We start from the raw sequence: 24583 nt of genomic DNA, 5'->3' as shown, positions 1-24583 counted from the left end.
AGCCCTGGGCTAGGCTAAGCTGGGCAGTGGGCCTATGACACAAATAGGGACCCACCAGCTCTTCCAGACCCTCTGATCCTCAGGGCGAGAGCAGAGTCTTCCCTCTTCCGCCTATATGCAGGCAACTGGCAGCTGCCCTATCTAAGCCCTTGGTGCTAGGGCCCTGACGCGCAGGGGTTCGTGTGTCTCCACGCCTGTGTCCAGGAAGTGCTCATGTCCTGTTTTCCCCTCAGGCCCAGCTGCTGTAGAAGGGGGGTGAGCCAGCCTCTCCTTCCTCTACTGTCCACATTTCTGCCCAGAGACTTTGGGGGCTGGGAGGAAAGGTGCTCCTTTCTGCCATAGGCTGAAATGGTTGGGGAATGGAGGCAGGGGGATGACAGGAATGACTCCAACCCTGTAAGCTTAGGGCATGGCAGATCTCCCGCATGCACACGCACCAGTTCTGTTGTGATGGGAGAGAGCTTTTATGACCAGGTTGAAAGGGTCTCCAGTATCCTCTAATGCCAGCATGCCACCCTCCCCTCCCTCACTGGGGTGGGCCGAGGGGCACCACCATCCCAAGATATCCGTCTCCATTGCTTCTTATTATGTATTTAATAACTGAACATTGACATTAACAAGGCAGGTGGCTGCAGCTCTTCCCAGCAGCCCCATTTAGAATCATTGAATCATCAAATCATCAAATCCTAGAATCCTGGATGCACAGAATGTCCGCATCTTTAGCTCCCAGAGTCTCAGCATCTTAAAGTCACAAAATGTTGGAATCACACAACCACACACCCACCCATCCCTGGCTGGGAGCTGAGAGTCACTGCAGGCTAGCATCCTCCCAGAGACAGCCCCAAACCCACAAGCCCAGATTCTCAAATCATACACCCTATCTAGAGCCAGAGCTCAGGCGGCCCTTGGAGCTACTAACCCCCAACTTCCTCCTTTTACATTTGAGAAAATGTAGCACAAAAAGTGTTCTTGTGCAAGATCACCAGAGAGCGAGAAGCCAAGCAGTGCCCAACTCTGAAATTGCAAGATGGGCCCTCAGCGTGCTGGGCTGGGGAGGTGATCCAGAAATTTGCAACTTGCAAATTTTGAAATTCCAGCATTTGTGTGAGTGATGCTGCTTCTCACTCCCTCACTTCCCCTTTCAGCCTCGCTCACTTCCCCTTGCTCTTGCTTCAGACTCCCCACCTGATTCATCCTGCCCCCGCCCCAGGGCACCCATATAGAGATAACCATGGATGGGGGAGCACAGGACCAATTCTCTCAGGGTAAGGAACAAGAAAAGCAAAATGCCTGTCCCTTGAAGCCACTAGCAGGAGGGAGAGGGCAGGGTCCTCAGAGGAGGGGCCCTGAAGGCTCCTCTGCCTAGAGCTGAACACCAAGGCCCTGGCCCAAGGGGTGCCACAGCAGAGGCAGCAACTTCAAGGGAGCCAGATCCAAAGTCCAGGGAAGCAGCTGAGGCTCACGATTTACATTAGGAGGGATCATGTGTTTGGCATTTTCATAAATTTACATTTCTACTCATTTTTGGAATATCCTTATACATTTTTGGATTTGAACTGTATTATTACATTTCACAGATTGTTTTAATTTTTGAGTTCTGAACACTCTTTACCTAGGGCAGATCCAAGTTCCCCAGGAGCACAGGTAAGGGCACAGAAGCCCTGAGCAGGGTCCAGAGCCAACTTAGCCTCAAAGCTTATGACCTCCTGGGAGGCCTTCAGGACATCTTTAAGCCCTTAGAGGGACAGGCCCTGGCTTCCCTCCCACACCTCTCAGAGGCTGCCCAGAGGCTGCCCAGAGCCCACGCAGATCTGAGGCACAGGCACTCTGTTCCCTGACCTTCCACCTCTGCAACAGCTCCCACCTGTCTCTTAGCATTCAGTCCCCTCCCTTCCCCTCCACCCCTCAGCTCCTTCCCTGACCAGGCCTCACCACCCCTTGCCTAGGCCACACCAGCCTCACCTCAGCCTCTAACCCATGGTCCAGGGAGCTCCTCACACACAGGCCTGATGGGCAGCTCCCTTCTTTTAACCCCTCCCCCAATGTCATTTCCCTCTGGGGGGAAACATCTTGCATCTTTAGCATGGGTTATAAGTCCTGCACAATTTGGTCCATGCCAGACTCACCAGCCTCACTAGCCCTTGCCTCTTGATGCTTCACACATTCCCCTCCCCACCCTGCCCCGCCTTAGCAGTCCAAGACCCAGCTCCACCCCAGAACCGTAGAACCAAGGAACACATGCTTTCCTCGGTTTGTCTGCCACCAGCAAGCCATCACAGTAATAATCTCCTTTTCTCTTTGTCTAGAAATTTCTCCTGACTCATCCCTTAGCTCCCAGTTTAGATTTGTCTCCTCTCTCAGAAGCACCCCAACTTACTCTTCCCTTCCTGCTCTGGGCTGAATTAGAGGCCTAGGCTATGTCCCACTATGGCCCCTGAGTTTATCTCCATCATTGTCCTCACTACACGTGCTACCAGCATCAGCCTTCATCCCTGCTCCCACCCCAACTCATCCATGGCACCCAGTCTGAGCTACCTGCCTAGGCTCATGACTCAGGCTTGGGGGAAGGTATAGAGGACTTTCAGGCCCGTATCTTGCTCATATTTACCCACTGTCCCAGTTGGACACGTACTAGATGCTCACTAATATCCACCTATGAAGGACTGGTGGTACACTGTGTGCAGCTTGGACCAGTGGGGCAGGGGTGCTTAGATGAGGTGAGATTCCTGAGCTGGGCTGGAGTCTTCCTAGAGGAGGCACTGGGGACATCTTCCATGGGTCAGTCCTAAGGCAGCGACTGGGGATAGGCCAGCCTTAGAGCCACCAAAGCAAGCTGAGTGAGAAGAGAGTCTGCAATGAGGGCAATTCAGTGCCCCGGGGGCCTACACTAGCAGCACCTGGAGGACTGGCCACGTGTTCAGGGAAGGTTTCCTGGAGGAGGTGCTGCTTCTGATTCCTTTGGGGCAGGAAAGCAGATAATGAGTCAGGTTGGAGAAAGTGGAGAGTGACAGGGATGTGGAAAAGAAAGTTCTGCCTTTTCTTGTCCTTAACCCCTGGGAGACCAAGGTCAGGGAGGTGGCAGATTGATGGACAGGAGCAGCAAAGGAGGGCCGAGGAGGAATGGAGATAGTATCAGGGCCAACACCAGGGTCAGAGCGGGTATGGATGTCGGGCTGGCAGGGAGCAGCTCCCCAGCTGTGGCTGGGAAGCGTTTCCTGTCTCTTTGCCAGGGGGGTCATTAATAATAATTTACCCGCCACAGGCAGCACTGAGGCCAGCCAGAGAGCAGCATGGTGCTGGGGCCAGAGCCCAGCCAGGCAGCCAGAAGAGTTGGATAATGGTAGCAGCCCTGCCACCTCTCTGTGAGCCCTGGTCCAGTCACCTGACCTCTCTTGGTCTCTGGGAATGCTGGTAAAAAGAGGGTCTTATGAGGATGCTGCCTTAAGTCTGTGCCTCAGTTTCCCTAAGTGGCAGCTGGACAATTGCCAATTATGCAGAGGACTATGGACATCTGATAACAGAAAGGAGCTCCTGGACCTTGCCAAGCCCAGCTCAGAACACAGGGGTCAAAGATAGGAGACCCAGACCCAGCCTCTGAAAAGCTCTTATTCTGGCAGGAGTCAGACTGCAATGGGGTGCAAACTTAGGGCCCCAATAGAATTGGGTACAGTTTAGGCTAGAAACATCAGAAGGGAGGAGCCAACTGCCCAAGGCCTGAAGGGTGGCAGTGTGGCTGCAAACAGAAGCTGGGAGCTCCATGAGGCCAACTTGGTCAACCCTATGACCCCAGCACTGAGAACTGTGCCTGCCCGGCCTAGAGCATGGCTGCATAAATGCTTTTAGGCATCTGTCAAAGGAGACATCTGTGAGGGAGTTGAAAGTTGGAAAGAAATGCCTAAAAGATAATGGTGATGGTGATGATGATGATGATGATGATAACAACCATGATGACAATGATTCTGGTCAAAGACAATGCGATGGGACAAGGTAACTTGAAAGCTTGAGAAGGCTGGAGGCCCAGGATTAGCCACTCAGAGCCATGCAGCATTTCTGGGCTTCAAGATTCCTCCTTTTGCAGGTTGGATCAGAATCTTCTTCAGCCCCAGGCTGCATTTCTCTGCCCACCCCAACACCCCTTCAAGGCCCAGCATAAGCCCATTCCCTTCAGACAAACTTCTTGAAGGTAATGCTAAATCCCTGGCTTCTCCTGACTGACTGCAATTGTCTTTGTGCCTCCAACCTTAAGGAGTCCTAGACCTTGATGCCTTCAAATACCTGTTGGGAGGCCACCCAGAAGATTTTCCATGGCCTCGCTGGAGGTCTAACCTGGATCCTCTACTGACCAGGATCTCCCCCGTCATACTCAGGGTCCCCAAAGGTGTGATCAGGACTCAAGTCTTCCTTTTCAGATAAGGGTATCTATGAGGACAGGAACTACTTCTCTTCCATTAGACATTAGGCGGGGGGGAGGGGGGCAATAAAAGGAGAAAGAGAGAGTGAAGTCTTCCTGTTTGTATTCTAGTCCAGTGACCCTCCTTGGGGGTCACAGCCACACAGAGAAGGGAAGAGGGTAGGGGAGCATAGAGAAGGAGTGCTGGGAGATATAAGCCAGAAAGGGTATTGGGCCACACAACACTAAGTGTGGTTTGCAGACTTGCGGGACTCCAAGCCCAGCCCAGTCTGCTTGGGCACCAAGAGGCGCTACCAGAGACACCCTAGCCTCACCATCTGTACTGGCCCCTCCCTTCTCTGTACCACGGGGCGAGGTAGTAGTAAACACAGTGACCTTGCTGACACGTGCATCCTCTTCCCGCCCCCCTCCAAGCCCTGGCCCCAACATAAGTCAGGCTAAGAGGAAAAGAACAAAGGTTCCCGGACTGCGACATCGCCTGCCGCCTGCCTGTCCAGCGCCTGCTCAGCAGGAAACCCAAGACAAAGGCTTTGGTCAAAGTGAGGAGGATAAAGGGCAAAGGGTAGGGGCAGCCTGGGGGAGGCACGGGGCATGGGGGGGCATCTCTAGGGACCTTATGGGAGGGAGGGAGGGAGGGAGAGACAGGATGGCAGCCAAGCCCCCCCTGTAAAGACACGTCACTCCACAAACATTTCTGAGGCACCTACTGTATTCTATACACACACCCCAAATATAACATGCCTCGTTCCTCATACTACACACTTTCCTTACCCCCTGCAGCATATTCTACAGCCCTACACACACACACACACACACACACACACACACACCCCTAGTCACTGGACACACCTCACATCTCACTACACACAAACAGCTCACAGGGAGAAAAGATCACAGATTCCACACCTCACGCTGAAAAGTCACACAGCTCACACACCCACACCGCATGCCACACTCACACTCCATCTCCCACCAGGCACCTCACACACCTCACACTCACCTCCCAACCATAGACACATCATCCAATTAAATTCAACACACACACCACCCAGACATGAGGCACATGCAGACACACCCTGCATAGACAATGTGAACACTTAATGTCACACATTTGTGGGCACACAAAGCCCCTCAGCACAGATAATCCTGCCTGCCCACTGCCTCCTCCTACCACCCTCCTACCCGGTTCTTGGTCCACCACCCTCTTGGCTCTAGCTGCAGCCTTGCCTGTCCAGGGATGCACAAACAGCCACCACTGACACACAAACACCAACACACAGGTCCTTATGTGTTCCCCAAGCAAACCCAGATTGTACCACAGTGACTCTAAACCATCAGGTAGACACTGACACACGTGGACACATACAACCCACCCCTACCACCTCTCTGACAAAACATCCAGGAAAACCCATCAGGTCCCCACCAAGGGACAGGCAATAGCCAATAACAATACACACAATAGCCAATAACATACACAACCACACATGCAATCCCTATGCAAGCTGCCCCACAACTCCACCCCACAATGACAGACACATAACAGACACACACCCAGCTCCCACTCCACACCCACAACACTGCCTCTCTAGCCATACACAGCTTACAACGCCAAAGACCCACAATCCCACACTCACCATAATCCCACTCATGATGACATGATCATACAGAGTACAACACACGAGTACACACCAGGCACACTAACACATGCAACCAGCCCATGCCACACACAAACACATACACCCCAGACTCGCCCAGATGACTGTCTCTCCCATCCCCAAATCCCCAGCTGCCTCGGTCAAGACCAGCACAGCAGGGATGAGGGGGTTATAAGTTACCAATGCCAGTGCTGCCACGTGATCTCCACCCTCTTTAGATCTCTGGGCACCACCCGAGGGCAGCACACTCCATGTTTAGGTCCTTCTACCAGAGCCCACGTAGAGCCAGTCCTGAGAACATGGGGAGGGGTGCAGGTCCTGGGACAGCAGCCCTGTCCTCTGAACCTGTCCTCCCTTTATCCCAAAGCAGAGGCACACTTAAGGGGGAAGAATAACGAGAGAGAGAGAGAGAGAGAGAGAGAGAGAGAGAGAAAGAGAGAGAGAGAGGAGTTCCTAGAACAGAGACCTAGAGAAATTGGAGAGACAAATAGACCCAAAAAGGTGGGCACACAGGAGAGAAGCAGAGAGGCAGAGAGAGTAAGCCCAAGAGTTAGAGGGAAACCCAAGGAGAAACCAAGAGAATAAAGTAGGACCACCACACCCAGAGAGAAACAAGAGAAGGGGGATACCAGCAGGAAAAGACTAGGGGGTTTTCTATACAAGAGAGAGGGAAGGAATGTGGAGGAAGAGTTCCACAGGGGAGACAAGCCCAGAGGGAAGGTGATTTGGACCCTGAGGTGGAGTTTGGGTTGAGGACTAAAGTCTAGATGTTTGAGTGAGAATCTGGGGGTTCAGTTGAGGCTGTGGAGTGGAGGTTCAGGTCTTGGGGTGAGGCACCAACTGAGATCTGGCCACAGGGCAGATAGGGGTTCAGGTGGTCTGTGTGTGCCAGCAGTCTGGTATACCCAGTGGAGGCTTCTGGGTTTGGGAAGGGGTCCTCCACTACTCTGGGGGTAGGTGTTGCAGGCTTGAGTAGAGTGGTGTGAACTGGGGTCCCACTGTGGATTAGGAGTTTGGCGCTTGGGGTGGAGTACTGGATCCAAATAGGATTCGGAGTCTAGGGTGGCATTTAGACTGAAAGGTGGGGGTTCAAGGGCTCCTTCTGGATATGGGCTGCTGTCCTAGCACAGAAGTGGGGATCAGAACTAGGGGAGGGGTCCTCTCCCCAGGAGGGTTCAGGGGACTCAGGGGAGAGGGGACCGTGGAACTGGCGACTACACACTCGGTAGAGGACCCGGCCCTGGCCAGGCGCTCTCCGGACACCCGGTTCTCGCTGTTCCCAGAATGGGGGGGCCCCCCTACCTGCAGGTTGTCGGCGCATAGCTGCGGCGGCGGCGGCGGCGGCTCGTCCGGCTTGAGGAAGACCTGCTGGCCCCGCCTGAGGAATTGGACAACAGCGATGAGGATGTGGTGCAGCACCAGGACCATGCTCGCAGCAGCCCGCCCGCCCGCCGGCCCGGCCGCTGAGCTCGGTCAGCGCGTCCGCGACAGCTTCGCCCGGTCCGCGGGAGTGTCCGCCCCGGCCCCGCCCCGGCCCGCCCCCGGCCCGCCCCCAGACCGCCCCAGCCCCGCCCTCCTCCCAGCAACAGGGGACGGTACCTCTCAGCTAGCGGGATCTTCGGACCCCCCAAGACCCCTGCCGCCTCTTCCCTCCCTCATCTCGCCCCTCCCTAGACTCTTCCAGCCTATCGGCTGTTAGGATCCCCTCCTGGAAGCCGGCGCTCAGCCTTCGCTCCCCTCCCTTGCCCCTTCACCACTCCTTTCCCTATCTCTCAGGGGTCGCTTCTCAGAGCTTGGTGCCCCGGCCACATCCCCTCCCCTACACTTTGAGTCCTGGGCGGGGCCAGAGCCCCGTGGCCAAGAGAAACGCGGTCCGGGGTGGGAGCGGAGAAGGGAGAAGAAGGAGGGGATCGCGGACACTACAGAGCCCTGGACTTGCTCCTCTCCCTCCGACCCAGAAGGAAGAGGGAAGTCAGGGAGAATTTTAGAGGTCGCTCCAAGACCGACAAGCCCTGAAGCAGTAGCAAATCTGCGAGGGAGACACGTGCGCACAGACACACAGGCGCACCCCTCCTAAGTGCGGGGTGGGGGCACCTAGCCCCCAGGAGTGACAGGCGGGTCTGCATCGGCGTCCGGGAGCCTGGAGAGGGTGCAAGCCTCAGGGCCACGCAGTCCGCAGTTCCGCGGTGAGACCCGCGCGCCGGGAGCGTATTCCTCTGCAGAGCGGCCTCTGTGCTCAGGCGCCTGCGGCAGCCGTGACACTCCTGCGCCCCCTGGTGTTTCATCGCAGTGGCGCAACCCGGCCCCAGTTGCAGTTGGCTTGGCGGAATTGAGAGGAGGTTGGTGGGTTGTAACCCGGGTCAGCTCCCTGTCTGGACCAACACGGTTCCTAGCCTCCACTTTCCGTGAGAGCATTTGAGGCGGTGGGATGTGCCTGAACAGAAGGGTGAGTGTGGGTCTTTTTGCCAGCGACTTGCTGAATGACCTTGGTCAGATCCCCTCCCCACCTTTCTGGGCCTCAGTTTTCCCATATCCTGCTCAGGACTGCCAGGAGGATCAAGTCCGGAATGATGAGAAGGCAGACAGAGCCCCTTGGCAGCTCTCGGCTGTAGTCTGACCTGAATTCTTTCCACTGCACTGCCGACACCTCTCTCTGTCACTTTCCCCCTCCCGATCCCAGGACGATCCCAGGACGGTGACTCAGGGAGCCCCCAGCCTCCCAGCGGGTCCCCATTCAGATGATTCATCTGGGCCCTTTCCCCCTGGGGAGTGATTTCCTCAACGTTGAGTCACTGAGCCCAGTCCTGGACACAGTCCAGGCACCTGGTACCAGCTTGGCAGAGTCCTGGCAGTCCCAATAGCTCAGAGGGTGACCCTCCATGACAGCATTGTCCCACCTTTCTGAGGCAGGGATCTAAATATGTTTCTTCCCCTATTGAAACACTCAGTGGCTGGCTACAACCAGCACAATAAAGCCCAAACCCTCAGCCTGACATGCCAGACTCTCCAGTTCCACCTTGACCCAGCTTTGCTCCCACCTTCTCATCTGTACTTCTTACTCCGCACAGATCAGGGACCCCTCATTCTCATCTCCAGACCTTTGCCCATGCCACACAATCCCCAGGCTTTGGGGCATCCTTTTCAGCCTGCCTATCATTCAGGGGCCGTTTGGAGGCATACCTCCTCCAGGATACCTTCCCCATTACTACCTTAGTCATCTCTGTGGCCCTTATTGTGTCTTTCCTGGGAACCATGTCTGGGATCTTGGAGAGAGGTGGAGGACAAGTGACATGGACCAAGTCAAAGTATTTTACTGTATCTTTAAAATAGGGCAATCTGCCCTACTTAACACTGAAGAGAATATCATACAAGCTAAGATGTGTGAAGGCCTGTTCCCCAAAAGGGCCTTCCTTCCCTTTGGGGGCCTCAGTTTCCTCCTCTGCAAAAGGGGAGGAACAATGTAAGGGCTATGGTGAAGACCAAGTTCTGAGCCCCAATCCCAGTGCACAGTTAGTCTTGTCAAGTCTCAAGCACGTGTCACCAGCTCAGTCCTGGGCTTTCGATAGCCTGGGTAGGATGCCAGCGCCCAGGAGGTATCTGTTATTGGTCACTGGCCAGAGCTACTTGTTTCTTAGGAGAGGCCCTATAAATCAAGACCCAACCCTGGCCTGGCACAGCTACCACTCTAAACAGGGCCTCCACATCACTCCACTGTTGAGTTATTCCTTAAATCTTACTTGAGTCTCTCATACTGCAGCTCAATGACTAGACTCCCAGATGCATGCTCTATGTCTCCCTTAACTCAGATTCTTTCTGTGTCTGTTTTTCAGATTCAAAGATCCCTCAGAGGATTTGAGTCCTAACTCTGACATAGACTTGCTGTGTGATTCTAGGCAGGCTGCTGTATCTCTCTGGGTCCCAATTTCCCTATCTGTGACATGTTAGCATACTAGGTTCAATAAACAACCATATTTATTTCTTTTAGAGCTTAGTAGGATGTGGAGTCCTTTTGTAAACATTCTCTCATGAAATCCTTGAAATTCTCCAACCAGCCCCATCCCAGTGGAAGCAACCAAAGCTCCTCCATATTGCCAGGGGAATGGCCTTGCCGAGCTTTCACAGCTAGGAAGTGACCTCTGTTCCAAGATTAGTACTCCTCTATTCCCCAACAGATCCCTGCCCCCACTCCAGCTCTACATTCTGTGATACTGTGCTGGCTTCCCACCCTGGGGCTCGCATTGGAATCACTTGGAAGCATTTTAAAAGGTTGTTGCCTAGAACCCTATCCCGGATACCTTTTAAATTCTCCCAGATTATTCCAATCTGCTGCCTGGTCTGAGAGTCATGGATTAGATGCATCTCATCCCTGGCTGACCTCCATTCCATGGAGACAAGCATCAGGGCTGGCCCCTGAGGGCTAAGTGTATATATCTGGGGCTGGGAAGCTTTGGCTTTTATGGAGTACTTATTATATGCCTCACATTTTATTTTTCAACAGTGATATAAAGCTGGGCCTATTATTAGTCATTTTACAGGAAGACTGAGGCACTAAGTCTAGAGAGACTGACTTACCCATAGTCACATAGCTAGTAACAGTGGAGCCAAAATTCAAATCCTGTCTCTCTGTTTTCAGTCTGGGCCTTAAATATGCCTTGCCTCTTAAGCAAAGGCTGGTAGAAAAAAAAATGGATTTACCTAGTTCTCTTTAGGATCCCAACAATGCAGTGGTTGAGAATCCTACGTCCCCAGTCCCTGGACCTTCTGCTCATCTCTAACCTTAGGGCCCACTTGGAGCAGCACAGCTACCCCAGACTGGTATTTCAGGAAAAAATGACTCATTTGAGTCCTAGGCCCCCTTGATCTCAGGCCTCCTCCAGAAATCAGCCCCGCTTTGTTCCTAATAGTAACAACATTAATCATAATCCCACAAGTGGGCCCTGACCTTACAGAGCATCTCTTTAGGAGGCACTGCTTCAACTCCAAGTTATAAATAAGAAAACGAGGCTCTGAGAAGTAGAGACTCTTGCCCAAGCTCACCCAGCTGGTCAGTATAGAAACCTGGACCAGGTTACTGACTCCACACCCAGTATTCTTGACACTTAGAATGAACCTCTGGCGTGCAGCTGAAGCCCTCCAAGGCAGAATGGCTCTGGCCACATATACCCATTGCTCACACCTGCAGTGGCTCCCCATGATCTCCAACATCCAACCCCTCAGCACAGCACACAAGGCTCATCCCTGAGTGAGCTTCTCCTACCCCTTTGTACCATCGGCCATGCCTGACTCCTATAAGCTGTACTTTGCTTATTTATTTTATTTTTTTTTGGGGGGGGGGTACTGGGGCTTGAACCCAGGGGCACTTAGCCACTGAGCCATGTCCCCCCCCCGCCTTTTTTTAGTTGTAGATGGACACAACATCTTTATTTATTTATTTTTATGTGGTGATGAGGATCGAACCCAAGCCCTCATATGTGTTGGGTAAGTGCTCTACCACTGAGCTACAACCCCAGCACCTCCAGCCCTTTTTCATCTTTTATTTAGAGTCAGGGTCTCACTGATTTTGCTCAAGTCCTCGCTAAGTTGCTAAGGTTGGCTTTGAACTGGCGATCCTCCTGCCTCAGCCTCCCAAGCTTCTGGGATTACAGGTATACAAAACCATGCCTGGCCTTACCTCCTTGCTTTTGCTCAACTATTCCTCTCCCATGTTGAATGCCCTTCCAAGGGCATATCTGCCTGTCAACATCAAGCATTTGTCCATTCATTCATGCTACAAGTATTTATTGAGAATGTACTCCCTACCAGGTACTGAGGATAAAGAACTTAAAAGTCAGATCTTCTGAGACACCAGAAGAAAACTCTGATCCAATGAGAAGTAGAACCACCTAGATCTTTCCAACAGACACCATCCTCTCCCTTCCTCACCCATCTCCAGCCCTCCCCAAGGTCTCCAATCCTTCCTTGCATCCCTCCACAGTCCTGCCCGGGCTGGGAACACTGTAGCCTTAAGTAAAAGATAGTTTCTATCTCAGCATCTCTCCATCTTTCATGATGGGCATGGCAGACCCTCAGTAGAGTCCAAGTCTAATCCCACTCCCCATGATCTTGCATCTTGCTTCTGCGAGTCTGTCTTGTGCCTGATGTGCACCTATCCCACTGCTGACCACGTTCAAACCCAAGAAGCCCAGGTTCAAATCCAAGCCTTTCCTGGGTGACCTCAGGCAAGGCTCGGGTCCCCTCTAACCTCAGACTTCTCTGCAGCTGTGAAGTTGGCCGGGTTCTTGTGGAGGGCCCAGGCAGCTGAGGTGGAGGGAGGCAGGATCCAGGCACACCAGGCCAAGGACTATGAGAAAGGACCAGATTTCAAATACGGGAGGCTCCTCAGGAGACGGTTTGTGGCTCCATCTCTCCATGACATGGGGTGGAGCCCATGAACTAAAAGACGGCCCCCTTGTTCTCTTTGGGGGTTCTGTACAGTAACTGTCCTGAGGCTTCCTGGAAGGAAGCCGGCATTTCTGCAGCTTCTGCCTACAGATCTTGTCCTCAACACTTTAGCCCTGGTGTGGGCGTGGGGGTGCACCTGGGCAGGGCCAACCACCCTTTGAGAGCTGTGTGTGTGTGTGCTCAGGTGTGTAAGGTTCTGCACCCAAGTCTGTGAGCATAAGTAGGAAAGTGGGAGAGGGTGTGAGCACAGTAAGTAAGTTTGTATCTTTGTGAGGGTGAGTAATACTTCCTTTATATACCCGCACTTATGTGTGAGCACAGTCACGCATGTGTGTCTACAGGAGTGTGTACATGTGTGTGCAGTTGTGTATGCACAAGTCTCCAGTATGTTGTGTGCATGCACTATGTGTGAATATGTGCACATGTTTGTATTCTAGTTCACAACTGACAGAGGTACTGCCCGTGGCCACTGGCATTGTGTCCACTGGCTGTGGCTGCAGTTGGAGGGGTGGAAACAGAGAGAGGAGGTGCTGGGGACAGTATGGGTTTCGGCTCTGGGTGGGCAGGGCCTCTCCTAGAGCCCTGGCATCAGCTCTGAGTCAGGAAGAGCCCAGGCTGGGTGACCTGAGGCCCAGGGATGAGGGCACATGGGGTGGGTCAGCCACACATCTCATCATTTCCATGTTTTTGCATCTACATTTATCTTGTTTGCAGCAGATGGCCAGTTCTGTGGCCCTTCAAGGGGGAGGAAACCATCAGATTCTAGGACTAGTCCAGGACCTGCAGGACTTGTACAGGACTGAGGTCTGGGGACTAGACCTCGGCACACCTTAGGCCTCACTATCTGCTCCCATCATCCACAAACCCCAAGATCCTTCCTCTGCACAAGGCTGGGCCCTACACACCCATATACACACCCCTACACGCCATCAGAGCCTTTCTACAGACATGCACACACAACGTCCCTGACCACCCCCACACCCAGGGAAACAGGCCCCCTGGCTCTGACACACAGAGGCACAGGTGGGCCTCCCTCCCAATGCCCACCCTGCTGGAGTCACCTGTTCTATGCCCAGTGCTACCTCCTTTACACCAACATGGCTCCCCCTGCCCAAGGGGCACAGTGGGAACCCTGATCGCAACCTGGAAGCTGTTCTAGGACCTTAAGCCTAGGCCAGGCCTCCCCTCCCCCTGTCCACACTGCCTGAGGGCCACACTCCCCACTCCTCCAGCACTCCTCCTGCTGGGGATGTTGAACCTCCCACGATGCTGTCAACTCAGGGGACAGGACTTTTTCTCTATTTTTCTCACTGTCCCCAGCTTCTAGAAGTCCCCAACTAGAAGAATTACTCAAAAACCACATCAGGAATCATGGTAGAACCTTCCTGCCAGCCTGGTTTAACTCCCGTTTTGTGGGACTTACCCGACTATATTGGTTCCTCTCCCGCCCGGCCCTGTGTGCCTCCCCCATCAGACTGGGGCTCCTCTAGGCAGAGGCTGGGTCTGATTCAGCTCCATGTGCTCATGCCCAGCATGCAGCTGGACTCAGACAGCAAGAAGGGGACAGACCTGGGAGTAGGCCGAGTACTCAGCAGAGCCCAGGGTGTAACAACCCCTCTATGAGGCTCAGGGATGTCTGGAAGGTGGGGCCGCCTAGGACAGCCACACCTCACTGTCTGGAATAAGAGACCTCCAGACTTCCTTCTCTCTCCCATCTGAACCCCTTTCAGAAGTCACTTGGACTGGCCATCCAGCTCCTGCTTGCATACTTCCTGGGACAGGACGCTTACCCTCTTCCCAGACAGCTCTGTCCCCTATGGGATGGCTGTGCCTGACTCCTCTCACGGCACCATCCTGTCAACCCTGAATCTCCTGAACCATGCATCCCCATGGGGAGCTGGAAGGGAGTCAGTCCAGCAGAAGGAGAGGCAGACCCCAGGGTTCAGAACAACTTAGCAACATTTCCAGCCTTGGGTAGACATGGGAAGAAGGAGCCCAGCCCAGCTCAGATAAAGGTTTACTACTTCCTGCCCCATCTCCTCCCCTCCTTCTGGCTCCTCCTGCCCTTCAGTCTGTAGGACTAGGAAGGGCAGCTCTGGCTCCCCTCAAGGAGTACCACAAGGAGATGCTTCCTCCTGAGCCCTAGCTGGAAGGCTGGGTGGGTGAACAGGGCAGGCTGGTCCTTGGTCAAGAGCCCTACCCATCAAGCTACCCAGTCCCCACTCACTACCACCAGCTATTCCTGGGCTGGCTGTGCTTCAGGAGTACCCAGGCTGCAATCAGACACCAACTCTAGTGCCCCTCAATATACACACACCCAGGGCTGTTTAGAGCTGAGCCCATCAGAGATACTGAGGGGAGAAAATCTAAGCTTTGGGAACCGATGGCCCCATGCTCTGAAAACTCCCTGCCAACTCAGAAACCATCAAACAGGGAGGTCCCAGTCTGGGACCAAGGCTGCAAGAACTCTCAGAGCCTCATGTTCTAAAAAAAAAAAAAAGATCACTTTCTATTATAATGTCCATTATTCAGAGTCTGTGCTTCTTACACTGTATGAATTTGAGAAGCTGGGGTCTCACAGTGCAGGAGCCCAGGATCCCATCGTCCTATTATCCTAACCACCCAGGATGTCAGGACTCCAGGACTCCAGCACCTTGGTCTCCATGTCCCTCAGAACCAGGGGTCTGTGGGCTTGAGCCTCTGTGAAGATCAGGGAAGGGGCAGGTCCCAGGAAGCCCTGCACATGCCCACAGTGGGGACCCCTGAGAGCAGGGGTTGGGGAAGCCAGGAAACACCATGGGCAGCCCTGGAGTGTGGGGACAAGAAGGGACAGGGCCAGCCCCACCCTCCTGCGGCTGTGTACCTCTCAACAAGCAGCCCCCAGAGCCTCCGCTTACTCATTTCTGAACCAGGAATCAACTGTCTTTCCTCAGAAGGTGGTTATGAAGAATAAACGGGGGGAGGCCCATAAGCACTTAGCACAGAACCAGGCACCCACAGCTCAGGAAAATATAGAGCTAGCCATATTCCTTCCCCAGCTGGTCAGAGTCCCCGGCAGGGCCAGGGCCCATGTTTTGGACATAGAGATGTTTGACCCCTTCCTGGCTGCCCAGGTGACATAGGCCTGCTGGCCCCCATGCTTCCAACAAGCCCACCTGCTCCTCTTTCCCCTCCCCCTGGTCCCTGCAGTCTTTATTTTACGAGGTAAGCCTGATGGAGAGCGGGTCAGGATCAGGGAAGCCTCTTACTTCCGACTCTCGGTTTCCTCAACTGTACCATGACAGTTTGAGGTCTTCCATGGACTGCTCATTTTCCTAGGATTCTGGCTATGTGGTCATAGTGACCTCTGTGGGCTGGCCTGGAAGGGAGGAAGAGCCAGTAGAGGCCACTGTCTTGGGGCTGTGACAAGGTAGAGGCAGGGAGCAGTATAGGAATAGGCTAGGGCACCCCAATATGGTTCCCAACCCCAAGAACAAAATGCTACAAGAAATTTCTTTTTGTATTAGGACTTGAGCCCAGGGGAACTCTACCCCTGAGCTACATCCCCAGTCCTTTTTATTTTATTTTGTATTACATAGTCTTGCCAAGTTGCCCAGACTGACCTTAAGCTAGTGATCCTCCTGCCTCAGTCTCCTGAGAAACTGGGATTACAGGTGTGCACCAATGCACTAGCTGCTAGAGGAGAATTTGATCCAACCCACCCCTTTGAACATAGCAAGAACACACCCCTCAGGGGACCAGGATCGTGTTCTCCCTCCTCCATGAGCCCCTCAGCTGGGCTTCTCTGGCAGAACCATTTCCAGATATGGCTCCTGGTCCTCCCCTACACACCTCTGTGGGTGTGAGATGCACTCCAGCACCTCCACCCTTGATTATTCCAATCCCTTGGCTGGAGAGACCTGCCCACTCCGTGCCAATGAAACACCTTTACAGGGTAAGGGAGCGGCATAACCATTCGTGACCACCTTCTAAGCAAAGACCCTCCTGATCTATTCTCTCATTTACTCTCCATGATGTTAGCCCCACTTTTCAGTTGGCAAAACTGAGGCTCCAGGACTGAGGTCATCTGTCTAAAGTCACACAATTAGAAATGGCAGAACAGCAATCTGGGCGTGGCCCCTCCAGGCTCCCAAGCTGGCTCTCTTGCAGCAGACTGACTCCGGGGAGAAGAGTCCAGGGCCTCCCTCCTGGTCGCCTGCTTGGCTTTGGGGCCACATCAGAGCAGCTCCTCCCATCCCAGCAGTCCCCACACTCCAGAAGACAGAGGCCAAGGTCCCCTCTTCTCTTTCCTTCCCAAGCCGGCGGCAGCCTGGAGCCCAGCTACACTTCCTGATTGATCCAAAGTCACTTATAGGCAAAGGCTCCCGTGGTGGGACTAGGAGATGTGGCATTCCGTTTCTAAGCACCCGTCGCTATGGAAGCCAGGTGCTTCCAGCCCAGGGCCTAGCAACAAGGGAAGCAAGAGGCATGGTGTGGGGCAGAGGGCTTTGTCGGGGGGCTTCCCAGGCAGCCAGCAGGAAGGAGGAGGGTGACTACGTGCTCTCTCTGGGGTGGAGGGCTGGACCTGATGCCCTGCGCTTGCAAGGGGAAGAAGGTGAAGACCAGACAGGACCGGAGAGAGGAGACCCAGAGATAAGGGCAGAGAAACATGCAGGGCGAGACAAAGGGAGTCTGGGACTATAAACGGAGAGGTGCAGGAAGGTGGAAGCCGACTAGAGCTGGCCAGTCACAGAGAGCCAGAGACAAGTGGCTGAGAAGGACCAACTCCCAGAGAGGCCCCCGTCCATCCCCAAAGGGTGGGGAGGGTGTGCCAGAGAGTCGAAGGGGAGTGACAGAGATGGACAGACTTGTGACAGAAAGAGATGAGCCTGAGGGGGTGGCAGTAGAGAGGCAGCGATAAGGAGAAGAGAAGTAGGAAGGGAGAAGGGCAGGCGGGTCACTGTGAACTGGGAGCAGAGCTGACAGTGGCAGGGGCAAAATGGCAGAAATATGAGGACAAGGATGCTGAGGTTACTGGATTCCTGAGCTGGCCCCAGTCTTGGCCTTGCCTCCTTGATCTGCCCACTGGGCCCCATAACCCAGGATCCTCCCCCAGAACACAGACTCATCTAGACACAGACCCTCTGGAGAGGGGGCCCATGTCTCTGGCCCAAATTTATAGAGTGAGGCAGTATCTAAAGCAGCCTGTGGGAAGTCAGGCTTTGAGAATGTCAGCCCAGAGTTCCTCCCCAGTCCCACCTGGAGTCAGCCCACTTCTTAGCTGCCCATGGAACTAAGTGCAGAAAGGCTCGTTTGCCCCCCAGCAGGTGGATGAGATGGTAGAGGGTAAGGTGGGATCCCCTGGTGAGGGCCAGAGCCCAGCCCTGGGTTTCACTTCTCCTTCTACAACAGGCCCTGTCAGGACACGGAGGACCCGAGGATGAAGCAGGCAGCCCGGTGGCGGGGAGATGAACCCAGCTGCTCATCTCAGGGATGTGGCTTGGGAAGGCCAGCATGGGGGAAGCCTGGCCCCTGGGGACCAGAGAAGTGGCAGGCACTTGACAGGCAAGATCTCATTTAATGCTCAGCACACCTGGGGTACGGACGAGAAAACAAGAGCCCCGGAGGGAACTGATTTGCCCTAACTATCCCCACCAGCCAGCAGGCGCTGAGCCAGGATGGAAAGCCGGGTCTCTTGAGGCCAGTGCAGGTGAAGGGCCCTGTGGAGACCAGGGTGGGGTGGCTAGGGGGGGGAACCCAGGTCTTCAGGGGACTCTCTCAGGAAGGATGTGGGGGTAACGTGGGGGTAACCAGGGTTGGGGGGTCTTAAACCCTGTTCTGGCCACCACTCCTCTTAGCATTAGACACCTCATCTCCCCATGTCAGAATGGGTGACAGCATTTAGCTAGACTCAGATGCTAATCTCTATCTTCCCCACCCAGCCACCACCCACCTCTCTATGCTAACCCTTTAACACTGTCTTGGACCCCAATAGCAGACTCTGGGAACTCAGTGACCTCAGAAGTGCCCCCCACACCCCCGCCAGCTTCTGTCTCTCCGTATTTCTCAGGGAAGATTGAGAAGACTAATTAAATACCTACTATGTGCCCCATGGCATGACGCACTTTACATTTATTATCTCATTAAATAGTCCATGGAGGTCTTTAAGGGCCATGCGCTGACCCCATCTCTCTGCACCATCCCTAACTGTCACCACCATAGGTGGCTCTCATGGTACCCACCTGACATCTGCTTCTGGAGTAGAGAGGGATGGATAGCAGTGTGCAGTGGGTGCCCGGGATCAGGGGGTTTGATTTTCCAAGTCTGGCGTGCTCATGCGGGCATGAGAGAAGCAGGGGCAGGATGTGGGGCTGGCAGGGGAAGGCAGGGCGGGACATGGGCCGGTAGGGGAAGGCAGGTGCTGCGCACCAGCTTCGCCCCACATGCTGTCCGCTGGGTCTGGGCCACAGCCCAGAAAATTGACTGGTGGTGCAGCACTCCCCTGGGCCCCAGTTCCTGGAAGGCTGCGCTGAAGGGATGATCGATCTGCCACCCCACTTCCCCTTCCCAGTGCCTGGAGGCTGCCTCTTCCATGCAGCCCCCCAGCTGTCCAGTGTCACAGCCAGGGTGAGAGTCTGGGGCAGCCTGGGAATGATGTCCAGCGTCCCCTCATTCTCTCTACAGCCCAGCATTCTCTTCCCTCCTCAGGGATCTGGCCAGGTGGAGGGTGGTGCTAGGGCCAGCATGGGAGCTCGTGTTCGTGCACGCATACGTGTGCAACGTACCCCTGTGCAGACCTACAAATGTGTGCGCATGCACGGGCCTGTCAGTGGAGCATGCGTTGTGAATGCAGTGTGTGAGCCACCCAGGTCCCGGTTTGAATCCCAGCCCCTTCATTTCCCGTATGTGTGTGCTGTGCAAGTCACTAAACCTCTCTGAATATCAGTTTCTTTAGCTGTGCAGTGGGATTATCAATATCACCCAGATAATAGGATGAGAGGATCATACACACAGAGCTCTGACACAAGGTTTGACATACAATTTCTTGATACACAGAAGCTTTTATTAGTGTTACTGGGCCCACGTGTGGGTGAGTGTGCATGTATAGGTGTGCTTGAGAGGTCCCAGAGGGATCTGGCACTCCAGAAAGAGGGTACAGGTTGTTCCCTAACCATTGGGTCCCCTACAGCAGGGCTACAGCTGAATTCTCAACCTCAGAGTAGGACTAGCTGTGGCCCCTCCCCACCCACACCCCAAAATCACCTGTGCTGAGTGAGCCCATAGGGGAGATGGATGTCTTGGTGGCCACCAGGCAGAACTGGTGATTAGGAGGCTAACAGCCCAGCATCCGGAGAGAAGCAGGAGGGAGGCCGGGCTGCGGGGCCATCCATCAAGGCTGGCGGGCCCAGCAAGGCTGAGCAGCAGGGTGGGGGAGGGGCGGGGAAGGAGCTACTGGATGAACGGGATATGTAGACAATCCGAGGGCCAGGCAGCCAGGGCCGGCCCAGTCACTGACCCCTTGTGACCCTAATGAGTCACTGTTACCTTGGACCTCAATTCCATCATCAGGACAATGGGGCTAATGGATTCTTTCTTCCCAGGTAAACCTCTGCACAGAGGGTCCAATGTTAGGCCCTGGGACCAGGAAGAGCCCTGAGGAGAGCCTGAGGGGCTCTGGGATACCCCTGCCTCCCACAAGTGACCAACTCAGCCTGCTGTCTCTGGGAGTGGGAGGAAGAGGGCATGTAGCATGGGCTCTGGGCTGGGAGCTCCCCAACCCAATTGGAATCAATTTCTGACCCTAATTCCTTTTTGATCTTAGCCACGTCCCTGACTTCCAGATGTTTCCTGGATGCCCCCCTCCACCACCACCACGCATACCCAGGCCAGCATGTCTGATGCAAAGCAGGAAGGGCCTCCACATAGTCTGGCCTATGCAAATTTCACTCAAACTGAGAGCAAAGTCACCCATGGCTGTCCCCAGCTTGTGGACACAGTGGTTGCTTGGGGGAAATTCTGGCTAGCATGTCTGGGGCAAGAGATCCTAGCTGGGGCCCAGCAGGACCTGAGCAGAGCCTATAGTCTCAGGGTCTCTAGGGACTTAAATGAACTTGAGCATGTCACTTTGCCTTTCTGGACCTCAGTTTTCCTATCTCTAAAGTGAACCTCTCATTTAAAAATCAAACAAGCAACCACAGAAATCTTCAGGGCCCCTCTGCCTGTGGGACAATCTGCAAGCTCCTTGTGGCATTCACTTCTCCCAATCCATTGCAGATCTCGGCTACCCTGGGGCTGCTCTGAACTGCCATTGCTCCCTATCCTGCGGCGTTTCACCTCTAGACCTCGCTGCAGCCTCTCCTCTCTGCGGAGAACCTCCTCCTCTCTCGGCAGAGCCTCTGGCAGAGCTAAGCCAGGCCTCTGCAGGGTCCCTGGTGCTTCCCACAATCTTCCCTGAGGCCTAAGCTAGAATGTGGCTGCCCCACCTCACTCACCTCCCCAGGGTGAGGGCGAGCTGGGCCTGATTCCCCAGGTGGAGGAAAGGGCAGGAAGCCCCGGGGCTCAAACAAGAATAGGGTTCCTTCTAAAGTGGAAGGAAGGGAAAGGAGGAAGGGAGGGAAGGATGAAAGAAGGAAGGAAGGAGGCAAGGAAATGACCCTCTCTAACATCCCTTTGGATCTCACAATCTGCACTGACTCTTGTCCACTTTAGAAGGGGCCCTATGCCCTGGCCATGCTCCCTCCATCCCCCTCACCTATTACCCCTTTGGCCCCAGCCTGTCACACACACCATTACAAAGGCCCAGAGCCAAAGGGGTCTCTGGCCTTTTCCTCCCACGCCCAATGGAGACTAAGAGCACCACACCGTCGTCATAGCAATGCTGGATGCTGTCATCACTAATTCATCTCCTGAGCCCTGGGAGGCCAGCGAGGTGTGAGGAGAGTTGGTCAGAGCTGATCAGAATGGCTATGGGGGACAGAAGTCTTGAGGCCTTGGGAAGGGACTGCATGCCCCCCTCACCCTCCCAAAGCCCCAGTGAGGAGGAAGAGCACAGGCCCTTCCCCACTCTTTCCCAGGGACCTATCTGCATCCAGCTCAGTCCAGCTGCAGAGGTCATTGAGAGCCGTGATGACCCCTGCCCCCCAGCCTCTGTGAGTGAGTGCCCAGTCCCAGAGTTTTCAAATAGGACAGGGAAATATTCCTCCTTGTGTCACAGGGTGTGTGAAGAGGGATGGAGGAAAGGGGAAGGAATCCAGCTCATATGTGGTACCCTGAAATATGCAGGCATACACCAGGCATCACTGTGCATTATGGAACCAGCCTCAGTGCCCATCAATGGATGAATTGATAAAGAAAATGTGGTCTATACACACAGTGGAGTTTTATTCAGACACTAAGAAGAATGAAATTATATCATCTGCAGAAAAATGGATGGAACTTGAAAACACCATATTAAGGAAAATAAGTCAAACTTAGAAGGTCATGTGTCTTCTCTCAAATGTGGAAACTAGAGAGAAATAACGCAATAGGTGTGTGGGGGATGAAAATAAAAGACCAAATTGAGTAGAGGACCAGGGAGGGAGGAGGGAAGGGAATGGGGAGGTACTGAGGAATGAAATTGACCAAATTATACTATTCTATCGTGTGCATGTATGAATATGTAACAAAAAAATCCACTATTATAATGCACCAATAAAAAGAAAAAATAAAACTTAAAAAAGTAATTCATTTAATCATCGCAAAACACCTACAGGATCAAAATTATTGCCCAATCTTACAGAGACTTGGATGTTCCATCTGTCTATGAATCCTCACAGCCAATCCTACCCCTTCCTCCAGGAAGCCTCTGAGGATGCCCCACCCACACTTATTCCCACATCCTCTGAGCCCTCAGGGATGGTGGGTGAGGGTCCTGGTTTCCCTCCACACACTGGGTTGGTGGCTCCTCTTTCTCCCACCCTGGGATGTGGAAGTCGCAACAAGCAGATCTTCCCATCCCAGCTACTCAGCACAGCATCAATGCTGACGGGAGCTGTCCGTGGTCCTGAACAACCCCTACCACCACCACCACCACCACCTTCACCAGAAGTCGGACTTTTTATTCCATTGGAACCCAGAGAGTCCTCAGCCTGGAGAGATATGTCAGACTCCCACCAGTGACCTCCATCCCCAACACACACACACACACACACACACACACAAAGCCTATTCCCTTCACTCACAAAAATCCCCCAAAATGGAACCTACATAGATCAGGAGAATGGGAATAAAACTAACCATAGGGCATTTATTGAGCACCTACTATGTACAGTCCTATGAATGAAGGTAAGGAGATGGTAGTGAACAAAAAGGCCTAACCCTGCCTTTGTAGAGTTCTGGGTCTAGCAGAGTCAGCACTGGGGTCTGCTTTACACCTACCGACCTCTCAATCCTTACAAGGTGTACACAGGAGGACACCATTGTGCCCATTTTCTAGTGGTAGAAATGGAAAGCCCTGGGGTGACAAAGGGGCCTGCTCAAAGCCACACAGCTAGTAACGATAAAGGCAGGATTCAAACCCAGAGGTTCTAAGTCTTCTTGATCTATTCCTGGGACCTAGTCCCTGCCCTCCAAGGGTTTATAATCTAGTGTCCCTGCCCTAGTTCTTCAATGAACACTTTCCTTGATTCTGATCTAGATCCCTCTTGCTGCCACTGTGACGTGGCCTCTCTTAGTTAAGTCCTCAGTGGGGCTGAGGATCAGCCTCCATCTCCTGGCAGACACCTGGGGTGCTTCCATGAGCTCCCAGCCCCTTCTCCACCCCCACCTTGCACAGAGGCCTCCCCCCACAGGAGGGAGCGAGGTGTGTGCTCTAAAAATACCTTAATCCCTCCCTGCTCGCGCTCTAATTAAGCTGAGTGAGTCACTACTTTAAGTAATTTATTGCTAGTTACATAATTGCTTTAATATTTGGTTCTAGAACTGGGGAACAAAAGGGCCCCCCTTCTTTTCAGGGAATTGTTAATCCACAGAGTGGGGCTTATGGTCCCTGGGTTGGGGGAGCAGAATGCCGTCATCTCCGCCAGTCCTCTCTCCAATCTGGACCAACATGAGACCATTTCCACCAGGGCCACGGGGCATACCTGGCCCAAGGAGGGGCAGGTTTGTGGAAGCACCCACTCTATTCCCTGTCACCCACCCTGTATTTCTGAAGCCACCACTTCCAGGTGTGTCAACCTCACATTCAGGGCCTGCTGTCAAGAGCCATTGCCTGAGCATCCTTTCCCTGCCTGGCCTCTTTGTCTCGGAACCAAGGCCCAGAGAGGGTGAGCCATTCCTTGGCATATCCCAGCCTGCCAGGGGCAGCTCCGCTCTGTGTGCCTGGGTTTCAGCTCCAGGATGACCCAGCACCCCCCACAGCTCTGTAAGAATTTAACGTCCCCACCCTGACACTCACAGGAGATTAACCACAAAGGCACAAGGGGAACATTTGGGAATGACAAAAATTCTTAATTGTAGTGGTGGTTACATGACTGCATATATTTATTAAAACTCATTAGACTCTTTAAATTGGTGATTTTACTATATGCAAGATATGCCTCATTAAAACAGATACAAAAAAAATAAACTTAAAAAGAGAAGCCCCCACCTTCTGGACCCCACAGGCAGCCTTGCTGGGGAGAATTGCTAGCCACTGAGGGGCAGAGCCGCAGCCACCGGTGCACACAGTGGGTGCTCATGCACAAATGTTTGTTTCACTCGGTGCCAATTAGAAGAGTCACTGGGCGCCTCCCAGGTGCACCTGCACATCCTCGAGCTCATTAGCTCTCTCCCTGCTCGCTGGCAGCCCAGAGAGGGAGCCCAAGTGCATCCCAGGTACATTACACACTTTGTCTCATTGAATCCTTGAAGCAGCCCTAATGAGGTGGGCTCTGTGTTCATCTCCCTTCTACAGATGAGGGAACAAAGGTGGCAGAATTTACATGACTCCTGCAGCTAAGATGTGGCGGAGCAGAGAGACAGTCCCCAAGGCCTGCACTCGCTCACTACCCCCCACCTTCTTTAAGGTACTAAACAGCATGGGTTAGGAAGCCACGTGCGTGCGAGGGACCTCTGGCCC

At 53.7% G+C, this 24583-nt stretch overlaps 1 protein-coding gene across 4 annotated transcripts in view; it reads right to left on the bottom strand.

Annotated features, from left to right (window-relative positions):
* Positions 1 to 24583, bottom strand: part of Pde2a (phosphodiesterase 2A) — a 96606-nt gene that overhangs the window by 59823 nt on the left and 12200 nt on the right. For 3 of the 4 annotated variants that reach the window (XM_048788132.1, XM_048788131.1, XM_048788130.1), the window contains exon 2: positions 7369 to 7444. In XM_048788132.1, the coding sequence (XP_048644089.1) occupies positions 7369 to 7444 (76 nt within the window). Of the gene's footprint in view, positions 1 to 7368; positions 7563 to 24583 lie in introns of those variants that run through there. The other variant, XM_015477472.2, reaches the window with a different exon arrangement.

The sequence above is a fragment of the Marmota marmota genome, unplaced genomic scaffold (assembly GCF_001458135.2).
Source record: "Marmota marmota marmota unplaced genomic scaffold, marMar, whole genome shotgun sequence".
NCBI classification, from domain to species: domain Eukaryota; kingdom Metazoa; phylum Chordata; class Mammalia; order Rodentia; family Sciuridae; genus Marmota; species Marmota marmota.
Note: the sequence above shows the minus strand (reverse complement) of the source record. Positions and strands in the feature narration are given on the sequence as shown.